The 22,952-nt window shown below is 25.9% G+C and overlaps 6 protein-coding genes across 25 annotated transcripts in view; 3 read left to right on the plus strand and 3 right to left on the minus strand.

Moving 5' to 3' along the window:
• LOC100871617 (uncharacterized) overlaps positions 1-761 on the minus strand; it is a 77,831-nt gene extending 77,070 nt beyond the window's left edge. For all 13 annotated transcript variants that reach the window (XR_015290805.1, XR_015290804.1, XR_015290803.1 and 10 more), the window contains exon 1: positions 619-761. The gene's annotated coding sequence lies outside the window, so the exon portion shown is untranslated. The remainder of the gene's footprint in view (positions 1-618) is intronic.
• Positions 762-2,951: 2,190 nt separating this feature from the next.
• Positions 2,952-7,869, minus strand: LOC105735742 (uncharacterized). The gene is made up of 3 exons (XM_012487784.3): positions 7,593-7,869; positions 6,224-6,404; positions 2,952-5,751 (listed from the first exon to the last, which is right to left on the minus strand). The coding sequence occupies exons 2-3, from the start codon at positions 6,374-6,376 to the stop codon at positions 3,418-3,420; spliced, it is 2,487 nt and encodes an 828-aa protein (XP_012343238.1). The 5' UTR covers positions 6,377-6,404; positions 7,593-7,869; the 3' UTR covers positions 2,952-3,417.
• LOC105735730 (uncharacterized) lies at positions 7,789-10,338 on the plus strand. Of its 2 annotated transcripts, none has more exons than XM_012487751.3 (3): positions 7,789-9,102; positions 9,320-9,472; positions 9,593-10,338. In XM_012487751.3, the coding sequence occupies exons 1-3, from the start codon at positions 9,027-9,029 to the stop codon at positions 9,955-9,957; spliced, it is 594 nt and encodes a 197-aa protein (XP_012343205.2). In that variant the 5' UTR covers positions 7,789-9,026; the 3' UTR covers positions 9,958-10,338. The 2 variants fall into 2 exon arrangements, with proteins under 2 accessions (XP_012343205.2, XP_086759762.1); XM_086903636.1 differs by having other exon boundaries at positions 8,920-9,102; positions 9,320-9,501; positions 9,592-10,331.
• Positions 10,182-12,721, minus strand: RpS24 (ribosomal protein S24). 3 transcript variants are annotated; one of them, XR_001112246.3, is made up of 5 exons: positions 12,662-12,721; positions 12,240-12,308; positions 11,724-12,047; positions 11,124-11,200; positions 10,182-10,302 (listed from the first exon to the last, which is right to left on the minus strand). XR_001112246.3 is itself a non-coding variant. In XM_003694550.4 (4 exons), the coding sequence occupies exons 1-4, from the start codon at positions 12,662-12,664 to the stop codon at positions 10,300-10,302; spliced, it is 399 nt and encodes a 132-aa protein (XP_003694598.1). In that variant the 5' UTR covers positions 12,665-12,721; the 3' UTR covers positions 10,182-10,299. The 3 variants fall into 3 exon arrangements, 1 of the variants encoding a protein (XP_003694598.1); XR_015290814.1 differs by having other exon boundaries at positions 11,104-11,200; XM_003694550.4 differs by lacking the exon at positions 11,124-11,200.
• A 586-nt stretch (positions 12,722-13,307) lies between these two features.
• On the plus strand, positions 13,308-17,632 carry Droj2 (DnaJ heat shock protein family (Hsp40) member A4-like). Of its 2 annotated transcripts, none has more exons than XM_012487791.3 (5): positions 13,308-13,534; positions 15,322-15,510; positions 15,597-15,894; positions 16,004-16,343; positions 16,424-17,632. In XM_012487791.3, exons 2-5 carry the CDS (start codon positions 15,379-15,381, stop codon positions 16,851-16,853), a joined length of 1,200 nt encoding a protein of 399 aa, XP_012343245.1. In that variant the 5' UTR covers positions 13,308-13,534; positions 15,322-15,378; the 3' UTR covers positions 16,854-17,632. The 2 variants fall into 2 exon arrangements, with proteins under 2 accessions (XP_012343245.1, XP_012343246.1); XM_012487792.3 differs by having other exon boundaries at positions 13,321-13,534; positions 15,325-15,510.
• A 1,386-nt stretch (positions 17,633-19,018) lies between these two features.
• LOC100871385 (uncharacterized) overlaps positions 19,019-22,952 on the plus strand; it is a 295,923-nt gene continuing 291,989 nt past the window's right edge. For all 4 annotated transcript variants that reach the window (XM_086903631.1, XM_086903632.1, XM_086903633.1 and 1 more), the window contains exon 1: positions 19,019-21,939. In XM_086903631.1, coding sequence (XP_086759757.1) covers positions 20,540-21,939 — 1,400 coding nt within the window. In that variant the 5' untranslated portion in view covers positions 19,019-20,539. The remainder of the gene's footprint in view (positions 21,940-22,952) is intronic.

The following is a 22,952-nucleotide window of genomic DNA, read 5'->3' on the forward strand; positions in this document are numbered from 1 at the left end:
TAAGTCTAGAAAAAATTCACATCTCATATATATATATATATATATATATTAATAATATATTTAATATTTATTATAAAAAGAAATTAAAAAGAAAACAAATTCTGTTATTACTCCGAAAACGATTATTATTAATGTCTGACTAGATATTATCCATTGTATAAAGAGAAAACAAAACAAAACCGATGGAAAATATATAAAAATGAAGATAAAATCATTCCAGAGAATATATAAATTTGAAAATTGAAATTTATGGATTGATTTTACAAATCACAATGTGTGATCGATATCAAACGAATCCACCATATTTCTCTAAAGCAGAATTTCTGCCTCGGGCTATTGTCCGAGTCACTGTGTACACATATATTGACTATGCCGGCCTTAGTTTCTTATTTCCTATAAAACTACACATTGTATTTGATGATTAATATTTTAAAACTTTTCATAAACTTCGTTTCTTTCATTATTTTCATGACTGAATACAATATACGTGATCTATCAAAGCAAGCTACCTTGTCGAAGAATCATATATTAATCGAATCCTGATGCACCAAAAAATGACGCGATTAACCAAAGAGCTACAGGGTGTTGTGGCGATACTTAGAATTCCCGAATACTAACCACAGGATACCGAGGCACTTTTCCCATTAAGTGTTTCTTCACTGTCAAATCACACGAAGTTCCGTCATTTTTTTCTACTTTCGCCGTTGCGCGAACCGAATCATATATATGTATATTAGTCGAAAAGATTTCGTCTGTTTAAGAAAGTTCTGAGCGTAACGCGACCACCCTCCTAGAAACTCCGTACGGCTTTGATCGGTTTTATAACTTCGATGGCGACGGGTACGCTCGAAGCGACGCCTGGTGATCATGTTTCAGATGCGCTGGCTATCCCCTCTTTTCAATCGAGCTTCCCGATTCCCATCACTGTGACTACTTCGTAGAGCATAAAATTATAAGTAAAACTGAATATACATATTTTATTATATTAACTTAAATAATATTTAATTCAATATCTATATATGAAGACAAAAGAATCAAAAATTGATATGCATATTAATGGTTTAAAAAAAAAAAAAAAGAAAGAAAAAAATAAAACAAATTTGTTATTATTACTACTTTAAGTGATAAATTTCTTGCATAGAATCAATTTTGTATCACAATTAATTATCAAGAAATATTACAATGTTTTTTTCCAATAGAAAAATTTATAAAATTTTATATATTTTATATTATATTTAGTTATGTATACGTAATTTAATAATAAGATTGTTTTTTTTATAAATAATGATTTTTTAATTTAACTATGATTTTAATAATCATATTTAATCATTTTTGCATTATTCTATACATAATATAATAATATACATAATATTCTATACATAAATAAAAAATATATTTATTTTTGTATCTTTTGCTATCAATCAATTCATAACATTGAAAGAATATTCCACTGATTTGTTAACTTTATCTTTAAATATGCCTAAATATTTTTTATTAAATTTCGAAAGTTCGAACTTTAAACAGATCATTTTAAAGTATATTAAATTGTTAAATATTAATCTAATTTTTCACATTTTTCGCAATATCTTTAGAATATCTATTATATGAACATATTTCATTTTCTAATATGTTTTGAAGTACTTTTTTTTAGAAAACTTGTATATTTTATAATACCATCGATTTGATATAATGAATCTATCCTATGTATTAATTCTATATTTAAAAATATAGAATATTTATAAATAAATCATCACCAAATTTAATCCGTTTTAATATGTCATAATGTCTCTGATGTCTAATGAAAGATCTATTCATTATTGTTTTTCCATATAAGAATATTAAGAATATTATATAAAATCGATTTTATAATCATTTTATAATCATTTTATAATCATCTTTATCAAAAATATTACAAAACGATATAAAAATGAAATTATGTTTTTAAATATTTCAAACAAAAGTTTTTTTCTTATTTATTTTATTTCAAAATCAATATTAATATTATTAATATTACATTTACATTTAATTTTGATAACACTAATTCTTTACGATTGCACTAAATATTTAATTTTATTACATATTTATTATTATAATATTATAAAATAAATTATTAATTTTAATTACGTCAAGAGTTTTTGTATTTTTCTAAAAATATATATAAAATTTATATTAATTAAAATATTCTAACATGATAATAATTAAGAAAAAGAAATGAAAATATTTCATTTTATATTTCGTTAATAATAAAATAAAATGATATTTCTTAATTAAAATCTTTAATGTAAATAAAAAAATAAAAAATATCATTTATTTCATAATTAATTCTTATATTCTATAATACAAAAAAATATAAAAAATTTTATCATATTTTAATTATACTTTATTATTATTACTTTATATTTATTTATTCGTTAATATTTAAAAGTACGAGTCACGATACATTAGGAATAATTTTAAGTAATAAATTAATAATAAATTTGTTTAAATTTGTCATATTGAATTTAAAAAATGTATAAAGAAATTTTCTTATATTTTATATTATTTATTTATTTATTTATTTATTCATATAGTCAATAAAATTATTACAATCAATAATAATAATTTAATATTGACTTTAAAAGAAAAATATATTTTTGATAATAATACCTGTGTATAACAAAGTTTTAAACATTTGTGTCATCAATATTTTGTAGATAGATGTTTTATTAAAAAGTTTCATGAGATAATTAAATAATTAATAATTAAATATTTGGTAATTAACATAAATAAAGCTATAGTACTATTTATCATCAATTGAAATATATATATATATTTTATTTCTGAAAAAAAAAAAGTTAAATGTAATGTAACTCGTCTTATCGTATTTATTTATAATAAACATTAAACTTTAATTAAGATTGAAATTCAATTCAATTTTGTATTTTATATACTTAAAAAATAAAAATTGTATGTAATGATAGTTCAAATGTACCTTTTTTATTCATCTTTACATTACTTATACCTATATTTTTTATATATACAGTTATTTTTATGTTTGACATAAATATAAACACAGTATTATATATATATTCAACAATATAATATATCTTTTTTTTATATAATAAATTTAATGTATTATATATTATCATAAAGTGACATCTCCTTGTAAAAATCGTTATTTATTTATTTTTTTAATTAAAAAAAGAAAAAAAAATTGAAAAATAAATTATAAATTGTGTCATATTTATTTCATTTATTTGTTTCCTTTTCATTTTAAATTATCTATTTAAATTATTATTTCAATGTTTTTATTTTTATTATTATAATTTTTCAAGTATTTCACTTCTCTTTTGTAAATATATAATATAAATTGTAAAATTCATAAAAAATATTATGCATTTAAATCATTGTTTGCCATAAATGATACTTTCTGACACTTTATTTGTGACATCTTTTTGTATGTTTTAATAAATTTTCTTTAGTGGTATAAGTTCTTTTACAAATATGACAAGGAAATCCAAGTCCATAATGATATGCTTCATGCCTAGATTTCATAATATCAAAAATTTTGTTATTACATAAGGAACAAACAGTTACCGCATGATCTGTATCAAAATGTATTTTCCGAGATGAGGTATTAGAAAATCGTTTACAACACCGAAAACATTGAAACGGCAGTACAGGATCATGATGTTTTTCTTTTATATGATCATCAAATTTTTTATGTGAACTTAAAGAAACAGTACAATAAGAACAATTTATTTCCATGCGTATATCAATAAATTTTTTTCCTTCATTAACAGAACACTGATGTTTATTCCATGTAATACCATTAGAAAAATTAACTTTACAATAACCACATATCAAATTCGAATTTGGATGGTGTTTATTAGTATGAATCTCAAGAGCTCTTCTAGTGTAAAATTTATAACCACATACACAAATATTATATTTCTTAGCAAAGTTTATTTTGGTGCCATTAAATTGTTTACAATTACGTTTGAAAAGAATTTTTTTTTTCAAAAATTCTGAGTTAATAGATTTTTGGCAAGAATCATCATCTTGATCTATTTTTACTTTTTGTTCTTCTTTTTCTTTACAAAAATCATTTGTTTGTGAATCTTCTTCAATGTCAATATCAATATCTTCATCAGCAGATTGAATCTTTAAAATACTATGTCTTTCACTATATTTAGATAATTCTGAAGTTTCATCTCGTAATTGATCTTGTAATTCTATTTGGGTATTATTTTCTGAAATATTTGATGCATTAAAATATTTTGAATTAATGGAATCCTGCATTTTATTTTTATTTTTATTATTTCTATCAATGATTTCATAAGAATTATTTTTTTTCTTTATTGTTATGCTAATTCCAATTTCAGAATTTTTATCAGAATTATTTTGTATAACATATTGGTTTCTTATATTTACTCTGTTTTCTATAATTGGTTGTTTTAATTCATCTATTGAAGTACAATTTTTCTTATGTACAAATAATGTATGAGGATTACGAAATTTTCTACCACAGGAACAAATATTATTTCTATTTGATGTCTTCTTAATGTTATCTTTATTTTGCATATCATCTTCAGTTTGCCATTTTTTTTCTTTATTTTTAAATGATATTGAATTATCTTTATTACTATTTGAATTTTCATTGGATATATCATTTGAATTTAATTTTGATTTTAAATATAATGGAGAATTTAAATATTTATTATCAGATAAATGGAAATTTTCTTTTGTTTCTCCACGTTGACGATGATTACGCATATGTGTATAAAAACTACGAATTTTATAGTGACCAAGACAAATATCACATTGACGTGTATCATTTTCATCAACCTGCGAATCCTTATTATTACTAACTTTATATCTTTTTCTAGAATTTGAATATTGTATATTTGATATTACTTTTTTCTTATTTTCAATAATTTCATTCTCATCATTAGGAACTCCTGTTCTTAATTTGTCTTTTAAATGATTAGGTGTTTCATTTAAATTCTTTAACATAAAATCAGGTGATTCAATTTTATGATAATCAATTAAATGCTTTCTTATATCATTTACAGTTTTTTTGCATAATATACATGTTAATAAAAATATATGAGATTCTGAGATTATTTTTTCACTTTGTTTGAATTCTTTATTTAATATTTTTTTTTCTTGTTCATTTTTACCACACATAATTTCATTGATATTTCTTTTTCTTCTTAAGTGCAAATCTGAAATAATTTTGTTATCATTTGATGATGATGTTGATTGTAATGATGTTTCTTCATGTAATCTATTTTCATCTTTTTTTAACGAAACTTTTCCACTAGAATCTACTTCTGTTTCGATAATGTTAGGATCTTTTTCTTTCATTTTATCAAATTTATGTTTTTGATATAAAACAGTGTATTTTTTTCGTTTGGGTGGTATGCAAATACCATGTACTTTTTCTGAATGAGATATCAATCTTCGATTTTGAGTATATTGTTTTCCACATGTTAAACAATGAAATAATCTCTTTTTATATTTTACAGAAAATTTAAAATTTGGTAATTCAACATTACTGTTTTCTAATGGTGATTGATATTGAATATATAATGATTTTGAATTTATTTCTAATGGTAATGTATTAAGTGTATCAATTTTACTTTTATCTTGTACATTTTTTATTACTTTTAATGTCTCCCATATTTTATCACATCTTTCAAGTAAAATAATAGGATCCCTTATTTTATATGGCATAATTAAAGGAATTGCTGATGTAATTTTTTCATCCTAAAATTTAAAAAATTTTAAAAATATAAATTATTATACTATATACATTTAATACAATTATATTTTTTTTATATTGAAATTCAAAAAAAATTTGAATAATTATTTTAAAAATATTCTTACAAATATAAACCTACGTTTTTATTATTATTTTTATTATTTATATAATTAGAACGAAATACATTATAAAAAAAGAAAGTAAATAAATTTAAAATTCCCGCCAAAATTTGAGATGTAAACTGACTGTTCTTTCTTATTTTAAAAATTAAAAATTTCATTATGTCGTGATATTTTTTTTATAATATTGAATTCAATAAATTCTTAATAATATTACTATCTATATCTAATATATTTAAAATTATTACACAATAGATTTATTTTATAAATGAAAAAAGAAAAAAATGAAGTTATATTGAAGTTACAAAAAAAAACATATGAAATAAAATATTAAGAATATTAATAATTATATACTTACCTCATTCAGTATATTTTCATTTAAATTAGTTACACTAGAACATATTGGTTCTACTTTTGGTATACTTATTAGTAATGGTTTATGCTCAAATTCTTCAAAATATTCATCTTTAAAATGATCATCTTTTTGTTCAGAAGATACATTTTCGAACATTTTAATTCAAAATGTGAGAGATTAAAACCTAAATCAAATGTTAGTATCAATACATCTTGAATATAGTTATATATAAACCGATTGAAGCGAGCCATTTTTCTTTCTAGTCCTACTTCACTGAGTTTTCAATAAAGAGAAAATATTATATATTATATACATTAATTATACTGGTTAATTTTAATTTAATGATCATATTGATATATTTATTTAAAGTATAAATTTTAACAATTTTTTTATTTTTTTTAAATATAAAAAATAATTTATGTTAATATAATATATAGATAATAAATTATCTAATAATCTAATATATCTAATAATAATAATGAAACATTAATTTTTAAAGAAATTTTCTTTAATGAAATTAAAATTTTCTTAATTCTGATTAATCAATTCTTGACAAAATATATTAAATAGTAAATAATTTTATTTATTTAGTAAATAAAAATAAATTTATTCTTTTTTTTTTATTCATTAAAGAAATTAAGAGATAAATATTAATATATACTAGTAGTACATTTTTTTAAAAATAAATATTTTAATTTTATTTAAATTAACTTAAAAATTAAAATATAGTTAAAAATTAATTTTGTTCCTAAATTTTCTTAAATATAATATAAATAAAATGAAACAGATATTTTCATAAAAATAAATTATTTTATTATCAAAGAAAATGAATATTAATAAATAATTATTATTTGATGAGAAAATTGAAATTTATTTATTAAGTATCAAGTACTTATCAAGTATTTATAAATTATTTTAATTTCTTGTTAATTTTTTTCTTTCCCATACAAAAAATTTTTAAATCAAGATTATTATATATCTTAAAATATTTTAAATATTGGCTCGTCAGTTTTTATATCATGTGTACCAACATAATTTAACTTCAAGAATTCATTAATTATAATTGTTTAATCTTTTAGAAAGATTATGAATTAGATCATGTAGATTATATATTATGTTATAAATATAAATAAATTAATTTATTCAAATTTAATAGTTTTATATTTTTAGTTTTATAATTAATAAAAATAATATTATACTTCATATTAAATAATAGGCTACGTTACGATATAATACTACAAATATCTTCTCATAGTAAAACTTTCTAACCTGTCATCAATTTTAAATATAATTATAATTATAAATAAAAACATAAAACTACGTTATATATGTAAATTATGATATATCAATTATATCTAAATTTTTTACTTACATTAAAAGGTGCATTGAAGTTTGAATTGTATTCCAAACAATTTTACATAATTTCATAAATGTGCTTTTAGAAAAAATATGTAAAGAGAAGTTTCTTAAATAATGATAATGTATTTTTAAATAAATATCACTGAAGGCTTTAAATTAAATTAAAATCACAAATTTTTAATAGTAAAAATTTTAAGTATAATTTTATTAAACGTGTCACTATGGATGAATCCACTTTTACGTGTGGCCGAATTTACTAGCCATTCCAAACAAACTTTAGACTATATACTAGTTTAATACAATGGCTCAAAACAATTTTTTGAATAATTTTAGTTTTAATTACGCGAAAAAAAGAAAAATGTGCTAGAAAAAAATAGAATAACATTTAATATATAACACAAAATTTCTACAAAAAAATTTCAAAAAATTATATATATTTATAAAGACAAAAAAAATTTATAAATATATGATCTAATTGTTTTGAACAATATTTAATTATAATATTCGTTAAATCATTAAACAAATAACATTTCTTTCAATGAATTAATGCTCATATTATTGCATATAATTTACAATGAAGCAAAAATATATATTGGTGCATTTTTTCATATATTGATTATATAAATAAATAAAAAATAATAGTTATAGAAAAATGAAATTACAAAAAACCATGATATTTGTTTTGATGTTGTACAATCGATATTCGATTTTTATATTTTGGCCCATTATATAGAAGATAATGTAATATTATATTAAAAAATTCAATTCTTTTTATAATTTAAAATAAAATTAATATACATATTTGCATGATATATACATATATATATTCTGTGTCACTCGTAAACATTCTGCTGCATCAAAAATAATCCTAATTTTAATTAACTTTTACTGGAAAAATAAAGAATAATTGAATTCATATTTATAAAAAAATACGAATCGCTATGAGAAAATAAAATTTTTATAAATCAAAAATTCACAAGAAAATAATAATTCAGAATAATAATATAACAGATAATAATAATTATTACATAAATAATAACTTCTTCATGAATATCCAATCAACCGTTAGACGATTTTTTGTTGATTTATTATTAAATTAATAAAGTGTCACACAATTCAGTAAATTGAAATTTTATATTATATACGTTAAATATTTTTTTAAAATTGTACTATATTTTGAACATATATATATATTTGAAAATATTTTGTATTATTTCTTTATCTTGTCATATTTTTTGTATATTATAGTTATATGACATCAAAATCAAAATAAACAAGGTCATTAAAGTTGCATAACAATATTGTTTAATATACTTGATCCGCGATAAAATTGTTGTACTAATAAGTATTTTCTTCCGGTGGAATATATGTATATAAAAGCACGAACATTCACTGAATCAGTGATTAGAGACATTTATTCATTATAATCAGTATTAAAAAAAAAAAAATGTGTCTTTTCTTTGTTATTTTATTATTATTTACTACTTTCGATTTATTTGCATCAATTGGAACTTGTGATAGAGGTATTATATTTTTTTAAACATTTTGTTAATGTTATGTTAACAACAAACTTTGATATAAAAATTTTAAAAATAATATTTTTTTTAAATACTTAGATATATTTATAAAAGATTTCATTTTCTCATATAATATCTTCATAATCATCTTATAAATTTATTTCTTAATGTACTTTAATATATAATTTTAAAACATGTAAATAATCAAAATTTCTTATTATAGAAAACCATGGATTACAGACAGATTTTCGATATAGCAATGAATTTTTTCAAAATATAAAAAATTGGTTTTATAATTTAAAAAATCAAATTTATGAGCAATTTTTTGAATTAAGAAGCAGAGTAAGAAATTATGAATGGCAATTATTAAATTTATGTAAGGATTCCTATGTTTATAAAAAATTTTACATAAAAAATTAATTGAAATAAAATTAAATTATTCTAAATATATTAATTTTTCATTATACTTGTTAATTTCAATAATTATAAATTACAGCTACTTTATTTTTCAATTCTAATGAAGATTTGAGATTTCGAATTGGCAATTGGTATTTTATTCGGAAAGATTTTATGAATCAAAATGAATTTGAATATAATTCTGATGAATTAGATGTTACTTCTCAACTGTCCAGTATTACTCAGCCAAAAGACTCAACCGAAACTAATACTGAAATAACATCTGAAATTACGAACAGTCTAGAAGTTACAAAATCTTTACCGAGAAGCTTATTCACGACTATCTTGATACAACAAACTGATACAACGATACAAACTACTGAACAAACAAATGAACAATCAAAAAATAATGAAGCTGATAACGATTTTGTTCATAAAGGATCAGTAGAAGTTCTTATGGGATAATCTAACATCCGAAAAGATAATAAAATTTTATGATTTCTTTAAATTTTACAGTTTTATTAAAATTTTTAATTAAGATATTTTTATTTTTATATGAAAATGAATATTTGTTATCAGAATATGTTTATAATAATGTAACATTTTCACAACAAATGCTTATGGATAACTATTATACAAATAAGGTATATATATATATATTAAAAAAAAAAAAAGAGTACTGCACTCAATTTTTTCATCAAGAAGAGTACACTTTTATTCCGTAAAACTTATCATAATTATCTGTGATAATAAATTATTATAATAATTTTTACGTCCATGTTGAACAAATTGTGGTCTTCATGATGATTACTGTAATAAAAAATAAAAAAATAATATTATCAGTGATATGTTTTCAATTTAATATTATTTAATGTTACATTCCATACATGCAAAACAATATTCTACTTCTAATAAAAGCATAAGATACAATGATATATAGATATATAATAATAATAATAATAATAATAATAATAATAATAAAAAAAAAAAAAAAAAAAGCTTCAATATAAGCTGAAAGTTTTTCTATTTGATTTTATATAAAATATCTTTATATTTTTAAATAATAACAATAATGCTAATAATATATATTTATTTTATATTCTAAATAAAAAAAAGATTAACACTAATTTAAATTATCTCAAAATTATTCTATTATATTCAATTAATATGTATTATATGTCTATTTTATTTTTATATCACATATTAAAAAAAAATATATATTAACTTTGATTATCTAAAAATTTTTTTATTTAATTTTTTATAATATTCAATTCAAATGCAAAAAATATATTAAAAATTAATAAAAATTATAATAAATAAGATGATAATTACAAGATAAAAATAATGATTTTGATGATAATATGTCAATAATCTGATAATTATAAATTAAATTAAAATTAGATAATTTTATTATTTTTTCATTTTAAATATGATTTATAAAATTTTAAATATAAAAAAATTAAAAAGCAATTTTTACAATAAATGAAATATGCACTAAACTAAATAAGAATTCCATTAAAATTTATATTACATTAGGACTATAATACAAGACAAATCCAAGCAAATCTAAAAAAGGGAAATCAAGAAAACATATAAAAGGGAAACTGAAACCTAGACTTTTGCATGCTGACCATATATATGAGCATCATAATTAAGTTCCCTCTTGAGACTTGTAGTACAAATGATGAGCATTTGACTACTTCTTTCCCTAGAATGTAAATAAAAAGCGTATACCACTGAATAGCATGCAAAACTTAAATATATATTTTATAGACATTATATATAAAATTTGTTGAATTTAAATGTCTTAAGACCTAAAACAATAATTAGTAAAAATAATAATATTTTCTTTTTCATAGAACTTAAATATAAACATGCTTGTTCATTTTATATCTTAATTTTCAAGACTTTTATTTAAATAAAATAACAAAAATAAAAAAAAATAAATAAAAAATTTTATTCATTAAGATTAATTTTAATTTGTATAAAATATTTAATTTTAATGAATATTTACAAAAAAAATTAATATATAGAAAATATTAATATAAATTACAAATGAATATTAATATTAATAAATATATATATATATTTTTTGTTCTTGTTTGTTTTAATAAAAATTTTTTAAAGAAATTTTATTATTCTTTAGTTGTAATGCTAATTAAATAATAGATAATTATATAGATGTAAATAGATATAATAATTTACAAAAAATAATTACAATATTATCTTACCTTCTTAGATGCAGCTCCTACTTTACTCTTCTTTGTACCTCTAACCTTCTTCATTCTGTTTTTACGTTCTTTACGTTGCTTTCTTGTTTGTTTTTGTTTTTCAAATAGTCCATGCCTAGCTAACCTATATTTAGGTTCAAATTTTTTTGCAAAATCCAATGTATCATAAATTAATGCAAATCCAGTTGATTTACCACCACCAAAATTAGTTTGAAAACCAAATACAAAAACTACATCTGGTGTAACTTTATACATTTTAGCTAGTTTTTCACGTATTTCTGTTTTTCGAACTGATGGATGACCTGGATGAAATACATCTACAACCTGAAAAAGATATCATTTTATAAAAGTATAATGATCTATAACATTCCTATTTTTTATCTATTAATTGATTATCTATAACATAACATAAATGATTAATATAATTATACACGTGTAATGATATGAAAGTATAAATAAAAAATGTAAGTAAATATTAATTTAATTTGAAAGAAATAATAAAAATATGAAACATACCATTTGTTTTCGGCATAGTAACCGATTGCTCATGAACTTTCTAGTTCTAATTGTAACTGCACCTTCCGTCTATAACAAAGAACAATGACACAATTTTGAGGTTATATTTTGTTTAACATTATCTTCATTGGAATTATTAATTATTAATTTTAAGGAAAAACATTTAAAATGAGTAAAATTAGTTCACATAGTAGTTTTATTTATATAGTTATTTTTATTTGTATTTTATTTTATTTTAAATAGTATTATATTTTTAGATGAATAATTTATGCTACATCAATATAAATATTGCATAAAAAGAAAATGATATCAACAAATCATATTTGTTAAAAGATAATTGTACATTATTAATAATATTTTAAATACATATTATATATTTTCTTTAATGATTAATCAATAATTTTAGGATACAAAATACTTACCATTTTGTTCGATTATCGTACCTCCAGCAAAAGGATAATTTCGGAAGTGTGCAGCGCTATCTACGATGGTTAAACTTAATTTTATATTTATCCTGTATAAAACTTAAAAATTTATTTATCCTTTCTTACATTAAAAATATAATTAAAAAATTCAATTTATTAAAAGAATGATATATTATTGTTAAATATTTAAAATAATATAAAATTATTATAAAATGAAATACATAATAATATAACTACTTTTTGTATAGGGATTTTAAATATTTTTCTATAATAAAATCTAGAGCTTTTCAAAATATATTCAAAATTTAATTTTGATTATAATATAATTAAATAAAATATAATTTTTATTTATGTAAAGTTATTTAAAATAATGTATATATATTATTATTTTATTGAAAATACAGAAATAAAAAAATTTTCAATATAATTAGATTTGTAGATTTGTAATTAGATTAAAAAAATATATATATCTTTTAACAAATTTTTTAATAAAAATTATAATTTTTATTACAATTTTAGAATATATAAAAATTTTGTAACATTATTTAATATGTATTTTCGTTTTAGTATAAAAAAAAAATATTTATTTGCTTCTTTATCGATAAAGTATTGGAATATACATTGCGAAATTCTTAGGAAGACCGTAATAGCATTTGGCGCTGACTGCAATTCTCTGTCTACCTGATTGGTTCCCTTTCGAGTAACGTCCATTACTCTCCTAGGAAGTTTCGAGAACGGGTACAAGCAAGCAGTAATATTGGTGAGAGTTCTATTCGCTTACAACAGTTCGTCAAATACTATTACGTGGAGTGAGACGAGGCTTCACGGTACGGATATTTTCCACGAGTGGCTTCCTCTCTGCTGATACAGGTAGGATTAAACATTAATAATCGAGAATTTTAGAATATTTTAGAATATATGCGCAGATGAATGGAATTTCCACCGTTGAATCTTGCGATCGATTGCGAACTCGTGAATTTTTCTTGGGATTGAAATTCATATAGCAGTAACATGCAGAATCAATTTACGACATAACATTTGAAAATATTACAGAATATTGACCTAATTTTAGAACTTTTTCAATGATTTTGAAATTGAAGTGGACATTTGAAGGTTGAATAATAATTGTATGCATGCTTAAACATATTGTATATTACGAAATACGCGTCAATGAATTTTATCATAGTATAAGTTATGCTCGTCCATGACTCGCACTTTAACGTTGAAAAATGGTGGATGTTCCTATTGCCTTACTCGTGTCAATACCAAATGTGGTTGAACTTGCAAAGTATATCTGTCACTTAGACGTAATAAATTATAATAACTTTAATTTCGCTTATATTACTTAAATTACAAACTAAAATCAATTTTTTATTTGAGAAAATTATAATTTTGATATTTTTTCTTTTTTCTTGTCTAATTTTTAACCGGTAGTCCAAGCTTTTTCTGGCTATCTATATGTATATATATGTATATATGCTAGCAGAAAGATCTAGAAAGTGTGGTGTTCTTTGTTCATAACACGACAAATACTGCGTTAAATTGAAACGGGTTTTAATTTTTTGTTCATGTCAATTAATTACATTTTATTATTTTAAAATGAATCTCGTCGCCATTTTGAAACCAAACACGCACATGGATACAATTCGTTGTACTTTTTCTATGAGTAAATAATTAATGTATTTTGAAGTTTAAATATATTGAATATAAAACTTTTATCCAACATAAATTTAAATAATTTTGTAATCGTTTAATATATATATTTATTTGTGTTATATCATTATTAAAATTACAAGTACTTGAAGTTCAAGGTCAGTACACATAATTCTTGTATTTAAAATGCATATAGTTATATATAGTATACATAAAGATTAACATTGTTTTTATATTTCGTAAAAAAAAAAAAAAAAATTATAAGTAATTTATTAAATATTTATTTTATTCATAATGTAATATGAAATTTAATATTAATCAGTTTTGTAAATTTGTATATTTCATTTAATTAATAAATTTTAAGTTTTAATAACTTATACAATTAATATATTTTATAATCTATTAAATAATTATTATGATAATTACTATGTTATTTTTTAGTATTTGATTTTTCTTTTAAATTTAAATTTATTTAATAATAATTATAAATAAATAGAACTAAGTTATAAATAATTTATTAAAGAAGATAGTATAAAAATTCTTTTTAAAATATATTATAATTTATAATATTATTTATTTATGTTTGTTTGTTTAAAATATTATAAATATATTTATCTATTATTATATTTTATTAAATTATATTTATATAACTTGTTTATTTTAAAATTTGTTTTAATAAATATACACAATTTTGATATTATTTTCTGGTAAAATACATTTATTATGATTATGTACATTATAAGTACATTTATAAAAAAATATTAAACATTAAATAAAATTATATATGTAAATTTATTAACATGAATTTTTTATTATAAATAGAATTTTTTATTTAATTTTATTGAATTAAAATTACATATTGTATATTGTAAAGAATAATTGATTATTGTTTATTTAATGAGTTGTTATTTCATAAAAGATATTAATAAATAATAAATAAAATAAATAATATTTTAAATTAACAATTTATAATATATAATTCTTTTATTTTATTTGATCTTTAGCAGGAAAAATACTACTGTAATAATTGAACATCATTAGAAGAAAATAAATCGGTAAAAATGGTAAAAGAAACTACATTTTATGATGTGTTGGGTGTAAAACCTGGATGTACACAAGAAGATTTAAAGAAAGCTTACAGAAAACTTGCACTGAAATATCATCCTGATAAGAATCCTAATGAAGGAGAAAAAGTTGGTATTTTTAATTTTAATACATATTAAATATCTTAAATATTACAATTTATATTTATCTATTAAATCTTATTTTCTTATTATAGTTTAAACAAATTTCACAAGCATATGAAGTTTTGTCAAATCCTGAAAAGAAACGAATTTATGATCAAGGTGGAGAACAAGCTTTAAAAGAAGGAGGAGCGGGTGGAAATGTATTTTCTTCGCCACGTGACATATTTGATATGTTCTTTGGTGGAGGTTTAGGAGGAAGAAGTGGTCGCAGGAGAGAACACAGAGGACAAGATGTTATACATCAATTATCTGTATCATTGGAAGAATTGTATAAGGGAACTGTCCGCAAATTAGCATTACAAAAAAATGTTATTTGTGATAAATGCGAAGGTATATATTATGTATTTATATATAATATAACATATATATATATTAAATATTTTTTATAAATAGAAAATTATGTAATATATTATAAATGTACTAAAATTCTTTATATTAGGTATCGGTGGAAAGAAAGGTTCTGTGGAACAATGTTCAACATGTCATGGTTCTGGCATGCAAGTTCAAATACAACAATTGGGTCCTGGAATGTTGCAGCATTTACAGACTATATGTGTAGACTGCAAAGGTCAAGGGGATCGCATAAATCCACGTGATCGTTGTAAACAATGCGGTGGTAGAAAAACTATTAGAGATAGAAAAATTTTGGAAGTTCATGTTGATCCAGGTATGGTACATAATCAGAAGATTGTCTTTGCTGGAGAAGGTGATCAAGAACCAGATTATGAGCCAGGAGATATTGTTATTCTTCTTGAAGAGAAAGAACATGAAGTTTTCAAGTAAGTAATTATATAATTGTTTTGTTATATTTAACATTGATTGTATTTCTTATTGTATTATAATTTTTTCTTTTTTTTAGACGTTCGCGTCATGATTTAATTATGAGGATGCAATTAGAACTTGTAGAAGCTCTATGTGGATTTCAGAAAGTTATTCGCACTTTAGATGGAAGAGATTTAGTAATAACCTCATATCCTGGAACTGTTGTAAAGCACGGAGACTTAAAGTGCATTCTAAATGAAGGAATGCCAATTTATAAAGATCCTTTCACACACGGCAGGCTTATAATTCAATTTGTAGTGAATTTCCCGAAATCTATGGACCCTTCCGTCATTCCAACACTTGAACAATGCCTACCACCAAGAGAAGAAGTTATAATTCCAGAAGGAGCGGAAGACTGTTCTCTTATGGATTTGGATCCAGAACAAGAAGTAAGGCGAAGAGAACAACGAGAAGCGTATGAGGAAGACGAAAGAGGTTCTTCAGGTGTCCAATGTGCCACAAATTAATTCAATTACATCAGTCTCACAATAAATATGGTCATTTTTTCATTTTAAACTTTTGTCCCATTCGCTTGATTCTGAACCATATGTTATTAACAGAAGAATGAAAAAATGCGGACATATAACAAAGTTTTTCAAGACAGATGAAAAGAATCTGAGAAAAATGTTTAGATATGTGCACGACTGTGAAAGCTACGACTACAGAATCACTAATGATACTAATATAAAGATCATTCATAAATATTGAATTGTATAGGAAACCTTTAATGCTGTTGATGGTACATTTATTATCACTTCTAAATTAAATTATAAATTCTGGTGAAAACTGGTAAACTGATTACAAATTAGTTCATTGCTTGCTGTAGAGAAGTATTTAAAAAGATGTACTTATCATTAAGAAAAGTGATAAGGAAAGTTGACTTTACTCAACATCTAATGCAACATCGTGTATCGTTAATAGTGAACATAATCAACTATATCATGTAACGCTGAACATTCTGATTATTTTCTGCTATTTGTGAATTTCTTTCTATTTAACGATTTTCGATACAGATCGATACGCGCATACTAAATGCTAGAAATAAAGTTAGACAGTCAAATTAGTACCTTACCTGTATTCGTATTCCCTAAAGTTCTTTAAATTATTAGTATTTGATTATAATACCAGCTTTCAGAATTTAACTCGATGTCTGTATTAATAACGACGAGATTATAAAAATAGTACGAAATATATTGGTGAATATTCTATTATAACAAATATATATGCTATAATTTTGGTTATAAAATTTCAAAATTACTTATTTCTTTTTTTCAATTATTTCATTATATGTAGGTAGTGTTTAATTTGTTTATAATCTCATATTGGCATATAATGATACCAAAAAAAATATTTTGTTTATAAAACATATAATCCAAGAAAAGAGTGTGGTATCAGTGTGTAAAACAGGACTATTGCGCGTATTCATTGTTTGTTGTAATAAAGAAAAGGTATTCCAGTATTTATATAATCATAATACTGGAATCAAAGTAAAATTATTTCAAAAAATGTATCTAATAATGTAAAGAGACCATTCTCTTAATCATTATAATGTGTTTCATATACTCTTTGAATAATGCGCGTGAACAAATGTCCAATTTAATGATCGCCTGCATTAAATTAAACACGCCTTCACATTCACGTAATTTACTGTATACAAGGTCATGTACTCGTCCGCAAATACTATAGCGAATTTAAATAGACGCGTATTATAATCTTATTTATTATACATAGATAAATTGGTGATTGATTAGAACATTTCTGAATCGTCTCAAATAAATTGGAAAACGTATAATGTCAAGTATGTCAAAAAAAAAAAAAAAAAAGTTGTTATAAAATTTGACCTTTGATCCCTCATATGCATGTTATGCTTCAATTTTCTTTATATATATTATTTAACAAATTTATTTTTTTAAATTCTTAAATTTTACTTAATAATTATCAGTCCATTTGTGAAAGTAATATTCGAATATTAGACAATATTTCAATAATTTTCATTGAGAGAAATATATGTGAAAGATTTGTTATACACTTATATAAATTTAAACGGTATACGCATGCGAGTATATTAAATGGTGGCATTCGTGGGAAGTAACAATGTTAACGTGCCTTTGAGTTACGTAGAATAGCCTAACGATGGCGATATAATCGCAGCGAGGGTCGATGTTTTTGTAACGTGCGTATACGAGTGCCCGAAAGCCAGCCGTCGAGATGCCGCAAAGGTTTCTGGGTATGCGGAGGGAGCCATATTTTTCCAATATCAGTTACGCGAAAACAGCGTACGCATAGGATCTGCAGAATGGAGTTTCGCTCAATAGTTTATGTCGAAGAAGTGTTTTACGAAAGGAAGTGATTACGAAGTAAACGACGAGGGATCAGTGCGAGAAAGCGAGGAAACTGTGTTAGTCAGAATATAATAAGCGTACGTTTCCACGCGATCAAGAAGTGAGGTTCGGTGAAAACGATGAGCGCGGCCCGCGCAGGTGTTCGAGTCGAGAAGAGGGTTAGTTAACTTAACCCGAGTTCGTAACCGCGACCGGTGGTAGTGGTGGTAGTACTAGTGGTGGTGGTGGAGGCAGTGGTGGTGGTGGTGGTGGTGCTACTGCTGCTGTGACGATGACACAGCGTCATAACACGACGTACGTCCGTCCGTGCGATTTAACGTGAATTGTTACGGCAATATAAAGTGTTTTTTATACCGAGAGTGTATTCGCGCCATTACCGATCGAGCGAACCGTGGCTCGGTCACGATTAACCTTTACGTATTCAGTGTCGAAGAAAATGGCTTTCTTATATAGTGTGTGAACGAAGATTCAAAATAGCGTATTTTTTTTAGTGACAGTGGCTTATAATGACATAATTGAGTGCGATTCATTAATCGAAAAGTGCATCTATGTGAAACGGAATAATTAGAACTGCGACCACGAATAAAGCGACAGGACCATGGCAATGACACAACGACCTTAACTATTTATCCGACAAAATTAAATTTTTCTCATTTATAAACGTAGTACTATTTTTCACCAAAGTTGACTTGAATGTTGTTCGTTGATCTGCAACATTCGCTAAAATTTCCTACTTTACGTTTTCCAGCGTAACCTACTATACCGCGTAACGTGTAACAGCGTGTTCAAGAGTCTAGGTTAGTTGAATGCTTGGCCCCATTGTGTTGTTTGAACGCGACTGAATCGGTAAACGAGACAAATGAATGAATCGTCGCTTTGTAAATCAACCTTGTAAATGACAACAGACGCGTAATTTTCTAATAAACAATGTTATTATTTACTGTACGTCAAACGGGTATTGGGAATGGAAATTTTAAAAGAATTATTCTTTTTTTTATTTTTTTTGCTCCGAATGTCATAGAATTTATTTAAGAATATACGATTTACTATAAGCAATTATCCAATTTTTAAATGTTTTCTCATAGAAGAAATCTCTTAGTCCATACGAATATAAAAAAAGTAAAATAACGTTTTCATTTTTGAAACGAATTTATTTTTCACGAAAATATATCGATCAAATGGGAAATGTTGATCTACTATCAACTATGATCTATCATATTGTTTTTCTATGATACATAATAAATCGAACAAAGAGAATAATGCCGATAATTTTACTGTGATTTCCGAAATATTAAAATTACGAACAATCAACGAAACTAGTATGATGGTAGAGTGTGTACCAATCACAAGAGAGAGGTTAGACGGGCATTGACCGGTGAATAGCGCGTGTCTTTCCTCCGACGGATACTCTCTAATTTCAAAATCTTGGCACCGTTGTTATAGTCTGTGATCATCCACCGAAGAAAGTGTTGTGTGAGCGTGTTCGCGATTTAAAAATTTATCGAGGAGAAATTAAAAAAAGAGAGGAACGATCGGTGAACTGTCCATCTGGTATGCGGTGTACAGTGGAGCCAAGGATGTCGAATAACAAGATCGCGTATGGCAGGTGTGAGATTCGAATGATCGATGAGTTTACGTGGCCAAGAGGAACGACCGATAGAAAGCGGTGGATTTCGTTGGTGGTAGACGCGTGATCATTTCCGTTTATGGGAGGATGCGGCAGAACCTGGAGGTATCTCCACGTAGGCGTGCTACCTGCGTCCCAGTGATGTCCGTGTCGGGGTTACTTGCAGCGCTGCTGGACCTGGACCATGGCCGGCAAGCCTGAGCAGCCGTCCACACACCCTGCTCTCCCGACTCACGGACATCAGCATCAACATCACCACCATAATCAACAACAACAACAACAACAGCAACAAGAACATCCTCAACACGCACAGGGGATTCAACAAAACAGCGTTCTAGTCTACGTTTCGGGGGAGAATTTTGCGTACGCGACGGCGGTCGGTCAGAATGCCGCCGCCGCTGCTGCTGCTGCTACCGCAGTCGGCTATCAGTCTCCACAGCAGGCAACGTACGCCGGCATTCTGCCGCCGCAGGTGGCGACGGCGGCGGCGACGTTTCCCGCCAAAACCGCCATTTACTGCAACGATAACAACGGCACAACCGTTGGAGCCACGGTCAACAATTGTTGCCGGTTAAAACCGCTCGAATATGCGTCGACCGATGGAGAGTCGAGCCGATCGGCGCGATCCATGTCCACCGGTAACACCGAAGACGAAGAAGATTATGGATCGATCGTCTCCAACAACGGTTTATTGTACAGACAGACGACGAATATGGTTCAAACGACCGGCACGTCCACGACCACCACGATGACGTGTGTAGCGGCGGCGTGCGACGGCAAAAATCCGGAAAACCGAAATCCATTGGAAAACGATTCGAGCAATATCGATAACCTCGCAACGAGCAACGTGGAGCCGATCTGTAGTAGGGTGAACGTCGGTGAAATGCTACAATCCAACAAATTATTTCCAACGAGGATTCACGGTGACGTTTATCCATCAGGGGCGAGATTGGCCGACGGTTACAACGGTAGCGGTAGCCAGGGAATCACGCAAGGGAATCCCGGGGAGGGTTGCGTCGGTGTTTTAAGCGACGACGCCTGTGTCGCGTACGTACGAAACGAACCGTCTCAAGCGTCCGCGAGTGTTTTTCAAGGCGACAGTGTCGAACAACGTAGCATGAATATGGAGGAGAAAAGCCGGCAACAGGACGGTTTCGATAACCAAACCGGCTCGTCGCTCTCTTCGTCCGGTTCGAATGTCGGTGTTGTCAGTGGTGGCGGTAGTGTTGTCGTTATCGGTAGTGGTGGTAGTGGTGCGACTAGCTGTGACTCTGTCCGATCTGATACCGGTGAATCGTCGACGTATAGCAGCCTGAGCAGTCCCGAAAGTCAAAGTCAATCGGCACACGATGGTTTGCCTGCCGCGTCGGTTAACGGCGGTGGTTCGTGCGCGCAGCAGGCTGCGCGTCAGCCGCCGCTTTCGCGCATCAACAATTCGAACAATAACAACGTCGTTCAACAAAATGTAGTGCTGACAATGAACGGTAGTGCGGTGGTTACGCAGCAACAGCAGCAGCAACAAGCGATTACTGTACCACGTGGATGGAAAAGGATATGCACCAACGGGGTCATCATTTATATCAGGTCAGTCCTCCTTTATCTCCATACATTCTAACCATTCTAATTCTATCATAACCTCACTTTTTTAATTTCGTTATATTGCGTAACATTTTGCGAGTCGAAAACTATATGTTTATAACATCATACGTTACGTTATTTTCGTTTCGCCACATTATCAAACGAAAATGATGATTTCGCATCTTTTTTTCTTTTTCCTTTTTTTTTTTTTTTTTTTTTTGTGGAATAAAAGCGATGATCGCGCAACGAAAAAAATTTCTCTCCCATCCGCGTTATTCAGAATCGAGTTCACCGGGGTTTATCTTAATGGTTTGCGGGTTAGTAGCATCGATCCGAAGTTAAATACTCTTTGCTAGAACTTTAATTTCGCTAATGGAATTAAACTGCGTCCAGCTCGAGCAAATAAGATTAGCGAAACGACTGGTAAATTAAGATAAAAACCCGGAGACACTACCACGTGAGGGACAACCCTCGTTCCGCGTGCGCGGTTATACGCATCGTGAAAATTGTGACGGAGGGGGAGAAGGTTCGTATTCAAAAATGACTTTTACGAAATTCGCTCGAATATGATAAAGCGTGTAAGGGTCGTAACCAGCGCGAGCGAGTTTCATCATCTAAGCGTGGAGACACTTCGCCTCTTCTCTCTCGTACATCTTAAAAAGGTTTTGTCCTCTTTCCGTTCTTCTTTGTAATCTTTCCCAACGTTCGAGTAAAAAACACGAATTTTCTGGGAGCCAAGACTCTCCTCCGTTGAACGTCTCCCCCTTTCCCTTCGTCATTTCACCACGCTGAAAGCGAAGGCGTCTTCCTTCTAACCCCTCATTGTACTTTTATGGCTCTTTTCAAAGTCCGTTCGAGGGTCACTTTCATCTTTTTCCACCGCGCCTTTTTTACGGCTGTCCCCGCCAAGATGCTACGCATCCTCCACCGTCTTCCTTTGCTTTCCCCCCCTCTATTTTCCACTTTTTTCGTTTTTTAAGGGGACATTTGTTCCGTTTGTGCGGAACGTGTAAAAATTG

This window comes from Apis florea, unplaced genomic scaffold (assembly GCF_048593485.1).
Source record: "Apis florea isolate Af1SG1 unplaced genomic scaffold, ASM4859348v1 contig_2293_pilon, whole genome shotgun sequence".
Taxonomy (NCBI): domain Eukaryota; kingdom Metazoa; phylum Arthropoda; class Insecta; order Hymenoptera; family Apidae; genus Apis; species Apis florea.